The sequence below is a fragment of the Protopterus annectens genome, chromosome 1.part1 (genome assembly GCF_019279795.1).
Source record: "Protopterus annectens isolate FY-2018-M chromosome 1.part1, PAN1.0, whole genome shotgun sequence".
NCBI classification, from domain to species: domain Eukaryota; kingdom Metazoa; phylum Chordata; order Ceratodontiformes; family Protopteridae; genus Protopterus; species Protopterus annectens.
In genome coordinates, this window is record NC_056726.1 from 961,220,939 (window position 1) to 961,233,086 (window position 12,148).

The 12,148-nt window shown below is 42.2% G+C and overlaps 1 protein-coding gene across 1 annotated transcript; it reads right to left on the minus strand.

The window, feature by feature from the left end:
• Nucleotides 1–969: 969 nt before the first annotated feature.
• Nucleotides 970–11,253, minus strand: RRM2 (ribonucleotide reductase regulatory subunit M2). Its single transcript, XM_044085799.1, is given in 12 exon segments — nt 970–1,309; nt 1,381–1,415; nt 1,418–1,487; nt 1,708–1,812; nt 3,433–3,566; nt 4,019–4,113; nt 4,311–4,334; nt 4,336–4,436; nt 5,221–5,337; nt 10,648–10,803; nt 10,928–11,002; nt 11,086–11,253. Coding segments are annotated over 12 exon segments (1,158 nt in total). The 5' UTR covers nt 11,179–11,253; the 3' UTR covers nt 970–1,156.
• Nucleotides 11,254–12,148: the final 895 nt, after the last annotated feature.

Genomic DNA, 12,148 nt, shown 5'->3' on the forward strand with positions numbered 1-12,148 from the left:
TTGGACTTGGCAGCAACAAAATGGCCAGGTCTGACAGCCTGGTGCCTTACATTTCAGGGTACAACTATTTTCACAAGTTTCAGTGGCTTACCACCCACAACCCCCAATGTATGACCACATGTGCCTGGGACAGGGGGTCTGGAGACTCTTGGGTGTCCCATGACTAGTGGGATGGGATTCTGCTGTTAGCATTCCATATTTGTATCCACAAGCCAATCAAGCCACTTGCATTCTACTTTGCCACTCCACCATTATCCCATAGTTTCCATTAGTGACTACTTGCTAGTAGTGGCAATTATAAACCCGCCAGACTTCTACACTGCAGCAATTATGAATCCAAGTGGAATCATTCCATATTCTCCAAGCATATAATTCAAGGTAGTTGTATCAGAAAATTGCCATTGTGATGTACAAGAGATCACAAATGTTAAATAAGCTAGTGGTACAACAAGGTACCTGCTACAGAGCAACTAGTTGGCCAGTGCAGCTCTCCATTTAAATTCTTAGCACTACTGCACAGCTTACCTTTAAGGAATCATTTCTCCAGCTGTGCTGTGGCCTACTCAAAATCCAGACAGACCTGGACAATTCAAAGATAATCTTAAATTTGCACTGGATCCAACAATCAGTGTTGCAGAAGGACCCATTAACAAAAGATTCAAGAGAAGCTCTAAAAAGGGACTTCAGGGTTAAGTGTATTTCACATCCATTTCTGATGATGGAAAAATATGGTGGACCAGGAGACAGTGGCATCTCTCACCCAGTTGGTTAGTGGGTTACCAACACTGCAATGCTGATATGAAGTCCCAGTATTGCCCATTTGTGAGCTGCTGTCAATTCCCTATTGAAGCCAGAACATACTGTTTCCTACCAAGCTGGCAATAGTATTACATGTTAAAGTATGTTCATATTACCAAGTGTGCTATTTAGATAGATTCTTTCAAAATATTACTTCAATTGTAGATCATGCAGATTATAAACAGATTTTTGTTCAGGATAGTTTATTAACCCTTTTCTGCTTTCAGTTAATATTTATATTAATGTTAGTCTTATTAGGTTTAACAATTCCATCCATCTTGGTGCCTGTAATCCATTACTTTGGAGCTGAAGTGCTCCAACTCAGGATACTCCACGTCAAAAAGTCCAGTGCTTGAAATTAAAAGTCTGCATCTAGTCTAAATGTCTTCTCAGTTGCTTTAGCCATGACTCCCATCTTCTGATATTCTCCCACTCGTTTTTCAAAGAAGTTGGTCTTACCTTCCAGAGAAATGTTCTCCATGAAGTCAAATGGATTATCAAACTGATATATCTATTGGAAAAAAAGAAATCTTTAGTGTCTCAAGGTAATAAAGGTATAGCCAAGTAATGGGAGATGCTTACCTTTTTGAAGCCCAGCTCCATCATTAACCCGTTTGCTCGATGTACTGTTTCATTAAGTTGCAGTTCATGCCAATCAAGTTAACTGGCAAGGCCTCAGTCAGGAATTCCTGCATGATAAATGCACATTATGTACTCCACTTAGCAAGAGAAGCATTTAAAAACAAGGATATGCCAATGCAAAGTTACTGTATATAGTGTACACATGCAGTATGCATTTCTAAAGACTGCAAAGGCTTCCAGCCAAAACAGGCTATACCAGATGCATTCATTACTGCCACAGAGCATGTCATTACCAATCAATTTCTCCATTAGCCACAGAGTACATACCTGTTCGATCCTTACTGCATCCATGACTATTTCCTTCACCCTTTCCTCAGAGGGCTTATTCAACAAGTGGTGGAACATCAGGCAAGCAAAGTCACAATGCAGTCCCTAGAAAGTTTCAAATGAGACATTAGGTTTTAATTAGCACTGACTGCTTTTAAAGCAGCATTTAGCAAATTAGCATCGACTGCTTTTAAACTAGCATTTAGCATTGACTGCTTTTAAACTAGCATTTAGCAAACTGTCTTGTGCACCCAGGGCAGAGGCCATCTACACATTTTAGGACACCAATTAGCTCTTTATACAAGAGAGCTAGAGACTGCAGGATTACCAATATACTAACCAGGTTACCTTAACAAGCACCCCATTCCAAACAGTGTTACCTACTGCAGGGCTTAACTCACCTTTCCTGTAAGTGAATTTTGAAGCTTCAAGCTTCATAACCTTCCCTGAAGTGGACTAGACAGGTTACTAAGTAATACGTACTGTAATGTAGCCCAGACCCAGGCAACCATGGCATTGTGTAGTTAAGATGAGCCTTCCACTGACAAGCATGTTAATTCCCCAATCCTGCTAGTGTGCTGTTCGTTAGTAGCATCTCTGCTTCTCACCTTTCAGCTCTTCCAGTCATTTAGTAAACATAGGCTGAAGTGAACACAGCACACCAAACCTCTCAGCAAACCTCTCTATGTAAAAGTCATAGCCTCTTAGTTGTAGCCTATTGTAAAAGCAAGTCACCAATACCAGTGTTTTCCATCTCAGCCACCATTAAATGCACCAAGAAATAATCTGCCATTAAGTTTAGTGTCAAATGGAAGTACTTAAAAAGCCAACTCCATATCAAATTCCCTGGCAATTAGCAGGCTTCTAGCCTCTACTGCACACATTTACACCTGATTGGGGAAGATTTCCCCATATTACTGCTAGAAACTGTCCTACTACAAAGGACCCTCAGTTCTCTCACCTTGACTTATGTCAAATTCCACACAGAGGTTAACCATACAAGCCCCTTTAGATTCACTATAGCTTGGACTTGTTGCCCCAGAGGTGTGCAATTCTATTCCATAGCTACCATCTTCTGTTTAACGTTTTCCATTGTTCTAAACAAAAGGTCAAAAATCAGTCTGCCAAGGTGGTAGTGGCATGCAGCTCAGGTCAATCCCTTGCCAAACCCACAACACTGCACTGCTAACACAATTAAAGTGAACATAAATGTAGTACTAGCGAGCTTGTACATTTGCCCCTTTCAAATCTGAAAATATGCAGTGGTAGGACTAGTTTTAGTACAAGAAACTAACCATAGCAAAATCTGAGCTTTAGTCACAGCTTGACATTGTGGAGGTATCCAGCCCATGGTTCAACCTTGACAAAGACAACTACTAAGTTGTCCCAACACCTGAAAAAATCCTTTAATGTTAAAACAAAATTAGGTTTATGCACAACTCTGAGATGCTTGCTTCCTGCAGGGATACTGCAAACAAGAATGGGTGCCATTATGACACCTGGGAACCAGACTACAGTGCTGCCAAACCACAACCACCTCGATTTAACAGAGCACAGTATAGCAATAGAAATGTAGAGTTTAACCAAGGCACATTACTCCAATGCACATTACTGGAATGTAGAAAGCAATTGTCATACTATTTCCATAATGTCAGAATGTAGTACTACTTCTCATCCCCAGTTTTTTTTTTTTTTTTTTTTTTAAGTTCGGAACTGGAAACTTACCTCATCTCTAGTTATTAGTTCATTAGAGAAAGTCAAACCAGGCATGAGACCTCGCTTCTTCAGCCAGAATATAGAAGCAAATGATCCAGAGAAAAATATCCCCTCTACTGCTGCAAATGCCACAAGACGCTCACCTGTTTTTAGTGAGACAGACTAGTGCATTTCTAGTTATCCAACAGAATTCATGAGCATTTACAGCTTGTCCAAAGTTAGCTATGGATGACAAACCTCAAGTAAAACTGATAATCTTCATATCGGTCAGAATTTAAGTCTCAAATTATTTCTCCCACCAATACCAGCAGCTCTTCCAATAGACTTTCAAGCAAAGCCACCCTAGTCACACTATAGTCACACTAACTCGCATCAGTTAAGACTCACAGCTTTTATATCCAAGCAACAATGTAAAGATAAATACTGCACTGCAGCCAAGGAGCTTACAACTCCAAATTAAGAAGCAACAGGGTGCTTTAGTCCCAAATTTAGTGGACAGCAATCAGCCCAAGCTCAAGGTCAATGTTCTCCCGCACAGAATTGCACTGAACACCCCCAGCACCAGAATTTATGATATGCAGTTTAGTTAACTTACAATATGGTGCTCTGTGATCTCCAATCCAGCGCAGAGCCCACTCAGCCTTCTTTTTAACACAGGGCAGTGTTTCAATGGCATTAAATAGAAATTCCCTGGAAAGGAAAATATGTACCTTTAACATACAATTGCAGAGGTAAGTGCTGCTATAATCACAGTGGTAAATGCTGCCAACACCCCACAAGCTACATGGCTCCTAGATTAAAGCACTGGGCTTCTCAGAAAGCCGAATCGGATCTTTAACTATGCAATAAGAGATCAGACTTACGGCCTTGTCATTTGCCAAACATACCTTTCTTGTGGATCCTTAATGTATCAGAAGGCAGTACATTTCAGAGTGGATGTTCTCAACTGCTACCTGAAATCCATAGAAACAGCGAGCTTCTGGTATTTGAATCTCTTGAGCAAACCTGGCTATCTGAAAGAAAAAAAAAGTAGACAACCAATTATAATTGGACGCTTCAAAGAGGAAGGAGTTTGCCCCCCCCCCCCAAAGCAGGTTGCAGAAGCAACACTACCTGCACCTGGCTGAAGGGGTCCAAGGGAACTGTTACAGAATCATACCTCAAGCACAAGAAATCTTGACAAAGCCCCAAAATAGGGACATTGTAAATTGCTCTTATAAATGTAAAGCTGCTAGAGTAACAAAAATCTCAACTGTACAGACTTTTGCAGAATGTCCAGAGGTATGAATAGCATAAATCTGTACAGCTGAGGTATGCACAACTCCACCCACCCTTTTGCCATTCGCAAGCTTCAACTGAGACTTTAATCATAGCCTCACTAAGCCATCTTTGTTAGCTCATGGACCAAAACCCTGGTGCATGTAGTATCATTTACTATTGGTTTATAGTGCCCCCCCCCCCAAACCCAGTTTATGCCGAAATGTGACAGGTCTGCTTCCAGTGACCAGCATACGAGGACACCTCCCAAGATGTGTGCTTACGTTTAGCTTCCACTGTTAAGGACTGGACTAAAAGTTTAATAGCTCCCCTGCCCCCTCCCATCAGACTAAACACCCAGTTCCATGCATATTCCTGCATCTTTAGAAGTTCCAGCCATACTTGCCTGTCCAGCACTGCACACCTACCCATCGTCAGGTGGGCAGTTTTACATATACATTCTTATGTGGGGGGGGGGTGGGACATGGAACTGTCTACAGTCTACATTTGTTGATGCTAGAAGTCACACTTGGCACTTACCAAGTTTTCCAAAACCATTCCATCACTCGCAGCAAAGAATGCCAGTACATGAGAGATGAAGAATCTTTCCTCCAGTTTCATATTTTCCCAGTCTTGCAGGTCTTTGGACAAGTCAACCTGTGAACCAGGTTACCACAAGTTAATAAAAGCACACCTTTAGTCATACAAAAACTGATATAAATTTACTGTACATTTTTAATTGTGGTGCTGGCTGAGAAGGCATACTAAGCAATAACTAAAGCCAAAGGTCTAGTTTGGGAGTCACTTAAAGCTAGGGGAAAAAGCAGATGCCAAGCCAGTAATGGAGATGGCAGCAAGTATGAGCACTAGCACAACAGCTCCAAAGAACTAAAATGGGGTATCCAGTGTGGCATCTTAACAGTACTAAGTTTGTATACAAAAGCATATGCACGACGAAGATAGACATATGGGACAGGCCTAAGACCAATTACCACTATACCTGCCCTCCCCAACCCCCAGGACTTTGAAAGGAGAAACATCACTCAAGTAAATTAAATATGGGCTCAGCTCCTTGGACTCTTCCCAGTCATGGAGTTGCAATGCAATCTGCTTCCAGCCTATGTGCAGAATAGTTTACTATATCACATGAGGGTAGGAGGCTTCAGCCATTTTTACTCAGTTACTGGCTCAGCCCAAAGTTTAGAGGGATACAAAGACTTAGTATGGTTAAAAGTTATGTACCATACCATAAAGCAGGAGAACAAAGTACTGCTTAATCAAACTAGGGCCGAATGGCCCACTGCTCCCTTTTAAATGTAACAGTATAACTTTCGACTACTTAAGCCACTAATTTCTCAGCCCGGCACTAAAGCAAGCACTTAAACCCTAGCACTAGACCCTCCAGTAAAAAAGACAGTTCACTGTACCTATCCAGGCATGTCCAAAGGGCAGTTTCAGGTGTACTCTCCAAACTGGTGAATCTGGGCATTCTGAGGCAATGTTACATCTGCCTCATGTACATAGACAACCCCCTTCTCCTACCAAACACTAATACATGCGAGAGATGCAGTTATACAGCCAAACTAGAGGCTAAGCTCTCTCAACCCAATACAGGATCACAGTCAAGAGAAGGGAAATACTTGCATCACACCACCAGTCTTATAGACCCATTAAACCAGCAAAAGACAAATACACGAAAACATACTGAGGAGGCTCCAAATAAAAATCTGCAGCCTCTAAAGAAAAATCTGCAAAACCAGAGACCTCCAAAGCAAACATCCAAGCAACCTCCACCCCCCCCCCAAACACAAGCCATGAAACACATACTTCACAAAAAAAACAGTGTGCCATGCAATCACAGCCCTTAAGGCAAAACATACCCAACATTACTAGTAATAGGCAACTCTAGTCAAGCACACTGAAGTCCCACTCACTAGGCTGAATAAGGAGAATGTTACTGTTAGTTGCCTGTCAGGTGCCAGGATCCGCCACATAACACAAGCACTCAGGCAAATATGGTTATTGTCCATGTTGGTGTGAATGACCTGAGCTGTACCTCCCTGGACTATATGAAGAGAGCTCTGATCACGTAGCCCAGGCCGTTATGACCCTGACTAGCATCCTGCCCTCAAGAATGATGCCACGGTATAAAAAAAAATTCTCAATTTCAACAATTTAAGTTTCTGGTGTCATTCAAAGGGGATCCAGTTTGCCCACCTGGGATGACTGGCTTGACAAGCCACACTGCTCCGATAAGAGACGGCTTGCACCTGTCACCCTTAGGCTTTCTAATACTGGCCAAGGCTCTTGCCACCCCCAGTGCCTTTTTTAGGAAAGGCTCAAAAAGACAACTCACCGCTGTAAATAGCACAAGTAACAAAATGAGGGTAATGCTACTCAATGCCAGAAGTCTAAACCTCAAAATGCATGCACTCGAGGCACTCAGTATGGAGAAAAATCGATGTGTAGTAACTGAAACCTGGTTTAAGGCTCCAGAGAGCACCCCAGCACTACCAGGCTACAACTCGTAACATACATTTCAGCCACAGAACCCAAACAGAAATACAAAAGGTGGGGGTGTATCCATATTCAAGGATACCCACACCTCCAGGTTAGTGACAGCACAATGCTTCAGACATCATCCACGTGCAACTAAATGGGCAAAACTGCAATTCAAATTTTAGCTTGCTACAGATCCCCCCACCATGTCCCAGGACCCCCATTCCACATTTCTGGAAACAAGGTCCTACCAAACACCCTAATATTGGGTGATTTAAAATTACCCAAACATTAACTGGGAGAATCAAGTACCAACTCCCTTGCCCAACTTTTCCTAGAATTTATAAACTTAAAACACCCTGGTTCATCTGGTCACTCATCACCAGAGGTGAGAGCATATTGGACCTGGTCATCACCAACATGGGCGACCAGTGTTCCACACCAGAGGTAAACCCTTTGCTAGTTAGATCTGACCATAAACAAAATCACTTTGGATATCCATATTCCACCTCCACCCCTGGACAAGAAAACAGTGAAAATTTTCAAAAGCAAACTTAGTTACTTAAGACAGAGGTGGAAAGTTTCAAAGCCCCCATGCTGAAGGATAACACTGTACAAGTTGCAAACTCCTTTATTAATGCATTCTATGGGCAGCTACAAGAATGCATGGATCGTGCCATCCCAAGCAAAACCAAGACTCACTCCAAGAAAAGGAAACCAGTCTGGTGGACTCCTGCCATATACAAGAGTAGAAAACTAGTACAGTTAAGGGAAGACATCCCGGATCAGTAACAGCAAGAAACTACGATCCCTCACAAAATCATCCAAGGCAAGCTTTGAAAGAAAAATTGGCAAGGACTCCTAAGATAACCACAAGGCACTCTTTAGTTGCCACAAGGCATGCTTTAGCTGCCTCAAGAATCTAAGTGGCAATACTCAGATCTACTCGGGAGTTGGTGCAGAATGGCACAAAATACACTGAACCAACAAGATATCGCATCCTGGCAGACAGGTTCAGTGCAAACTTCACCCCCCCTCACCCCCAAAAGGGCCCATAACCATACCAAAGAATGTAGAGTCCCTGAAATCAGACACTCAGGTTAAAACAGCCCTCTCCAAAAAGGCCAACACAGGACTGGTGTCCCAGGCTGCGTCCTACACGAGCTCAAAGATGAACTAACCCCTCACCTGAACACACTGTTCAAACTCAGCCTCTCCACAGGCTACATACCCATAGAGTGGCAAACAGCAATGGTTACACTCCACAAAGGTGGAGCCACAACAGACCCACCTCACCCTAGGCTATGGAGCCCATCATCATGGAACTCCTGACATTGGGAACCTCCAAACACTGGACCCTACCCAGTTTGGCTTTAAGGGCAGATCATGCCTCCTAAACCTGGTGGACTTAGGAGACGGTTACCAAGGCTATAGACGAGGGAAAGGTGGTACACTGCCTACCGAGACCTCGCTAAGGCCTTCAACACCATTACCCATTCTGGTATTATAGACAAGTCACCAGCCTGAGCATAAACCCCTAACGTCACAAGATGGGTTGCCAACTGGCTTATGGACAGAACCCACATGGTGAGAGTTGCAGGAGCTAGGTCCGATAGAAGTGGTGTTCCCCAGGGCTCAGTCCTAGGACCCCTCCTGTTCAGCATATACTTCTCAGAGGTACAGGTAAGCGCAGTAGGACTATGGCTGACCAAGTTCGCAGACTACTGCAAACTAGGGGCTATAATTGACTCTCCGGCTGAGACATCCTCCAAAAGGGTCTCACCGAGACAGATACCTGGTGCCAAACTCATGGCCTCAAGCTAAATGCCAAAAAGTGCATAGTCATCCCCTTTGGAAAAACAAAAAGTACCCACAAACTACCACATAGGTGGTAGTCCCCTAAATACAGGGATCTGGGGACCCAAGTAGATAGTAATCTCACCTTTGATAATCACATTGCCAGAGTAGTTACAAAATCCTTCCTACGTAGCCCAACCTAATCACAAAAGGGTTCGCATCCAGATCAAGAGGTAATTGTGTCCCTCTACTCAGACCCAGAGTACAACGCCCCATTTGGGATGTACCTTACCTGCAAGACCACAGAAGTACCTCACCAAGAGGATCACTGGCCTCAAACAGATGCCCTATGCAGCTCAACTGAAGAAACAAGTTTTACTCTGTTGCATACCACCTACTCAGAGGTGATCTCTGCCTGACATACAAGGCCATGTCCAACCCAGAATGGAAGGACATGCTTTATCCCTAGCCACATGCTCTAGGGATCTAAACCTCATCACAATAAATAGGACGTGCTGGAGGGATAGATCTGTCCCAGAGACTTCCTATGCTTTGGAACAAGATCCAAATCTACATTAGGCAGAGTTCCTCGCTAACACTCAAGAAACCTTGACGAGTGGATGGGAAGTTTGCCTCAGGGATGACGTGGGCAGCGAAAGCAAACAAACATTCTGGCTAGGCTTATGCCTTCAGGCAGATACCAACCTATGAACCTAAATAGCTTGTTACTAAATGTATAAGCAGACTGAGAAAAAGCCATTGTCTATATTTTATGTGCATGCGGGAGGAATTTATCAGTTTGGTTTTGTAGGAAACTACATCTTTTATACCTTCTTCCAGTTTTGATTAAACTAAGGTAGAGTAGTACATTTGTCAAGATACTGGAGACAACACAACTAATGGTATGCAAAAGGAAAGCATCTTTAATTCAGTTTAAAGACTATGGAAAGCTGTAGGCAAGGCATCCCTGAAGTAAATCCAGCAGTAGCTTTCCCCAATGAAAGTTAATAGAAAGGGTAGCAAAATTAGCTTGGTGGAAAGATAATGATTTCTACATGCATATTACACTGGAGACTTTGAAAAGAGACCCATCCAACAACTTGGGCACAAGTAAACCTTGCATCAGGATACTAGCTACCCAATTAAAGCTTTCTGTATTCTGCTTGAAATGTAGCATGAACAGTTATTGGAGCCATCAAATGCACTGAAGTAATCATTCCACACTATTTGACTGCTGCGTTTAAAAGCACAGTAGCCAGAATTAAGTGACGCACACCATTCTTTTTTTAGAGTATATTTACACCAACACCAATACTACTTTAAGATTAATTCGAGGAAAAGGGGAACTCATCCTCTCTCCTCATACATGCATCAGGAATCCCGGATGTTGCTTCAGTTTTTAGCTTAAGGACTTCATAGCAGCAAGGTCTAAGTTTTGTTGTTAAGTTACCCTCCGATACAAAAAAGCTTATTCTATTTTGGTGTGGTGTTATTTAAAATAAAAATGCAATACGTTATGCACTTCTTAGAAGAATCAATTTTGGGAACTGTATACATAATATAATACAGCTTCAAAAAGGTATTTCTGAATGACAAGTCTGTAGATTATAGAGAGTATAACTGGTTATGGCTACACCCTTGCAATGAACTTACTCTTCATACTCTGCTCACCTCTTCTGCGGTCCAGAACGATGCTTCTGCTCGTTTATACATCCTCCAAATGTCTTCGTGCTGAATAGGCAAAACGACAAACCTTCGTGGATTCTTGATCAAGAACGGCTCTTTTTCTGTTTCGAGAGCACCCTCTTCATCCTCACCGCTTTTAGACTTCAAAAAGAAGATTCGCATGAAGGCGACGAAACAATTTACAAATAATCCCCCAGTAATAATAGCCCCCGTTTAATCACAAAGCATCTCCTAGTGAAAAAGGTCACCATTTAACCCCACTCACCTTCTCCAACTGACTATCAGGCACCTGCTGCGGGCAGACTCCACCTAAAAGAATCTTCGTGTTTTCAGAGGGTGGCTACAACAGAGTAAATTAAGTTAAATATATAAAGGGGAAAGTTTTTTTTCCTAAGCAAAAGTAGTGTTTTAAGGAACATGTACCTGGTTTTCCTGATCCCCGAGAATACACATCTTAAGCTGTTGGGCAAGGACATTTTCATTCATAGGAGAAAGAGGGACACGATCAGCTTGCATATCGATTAAGAACAATAAAGCAGTAAGAAAGCAAAATTAAATAACATAAATATGATAATACACACACAAAAAAAAAACAAGCAACTTTATTAAAAATCTTTACAACTTCAGTATTTATACTATTTACGAAAGACCGCGTAAAATGTTACGCCAATCCGGGCGCTTAAAATACTTGAGAATGAACACTTTGGTATGACCATTGTGCATAACTGCATGATTTCTGCAAGACTTTTTTGTTCATTTCTGCAAGACTTAGTGATCCTTTTTCAAAATAAAGGTATAGCAGGAACAGATCTGAGATCAGGGAGATATTCATAACACACCTAATGCGTACATTTCAAGCTGGGATATTTTCCAGAATTTGTAACTATATGCTTTGAAAACATTTGGTATGTCCTTGTTTGTCAGTGCATCGAGTTGTATTAAAGTTCCTTTTCTCACGTGGGTCTAGCCAGACACACACCTTGAAACCCAGGTTGCACACAGAATAAAATGTAGCAGCACTATGTCTACCACACATCCTGGCTACAATCATTAATGAAATTTAAAGGAGCATAACTGACAGCAAAAAATGTAAACTCCATCCTGAGTGTTGTGCACTATTTTATTTATTTGCTTACAACATTCTAAGCGGATCCAGTACCCATCAGCCTGGGATGATATGGTTGATAGACCACGATGCTTTGTCAGAGATGGTCTCCAGCTGTCACTTCTGAGTTTTCGGCTACTGGCTAAGGCTCTTTACTCCCCCATAGTGCCTTTTTCAGGCAATGTCACAAAAACAAAATTCTCAACATAAAAATATCCTTGAAAAACAACCTTAAGGTTATGCTGCTAAATGCTATGAGTCTAAATCTGAAACTGCAGTCACTGGAAGCATTTATCACATTGGAAAATGCCGACATCTGTGCAGTCAGAGAGACCTGGTTTAAGGCCGCCGAGAACACCCCATCTGTACTGGGATATAATG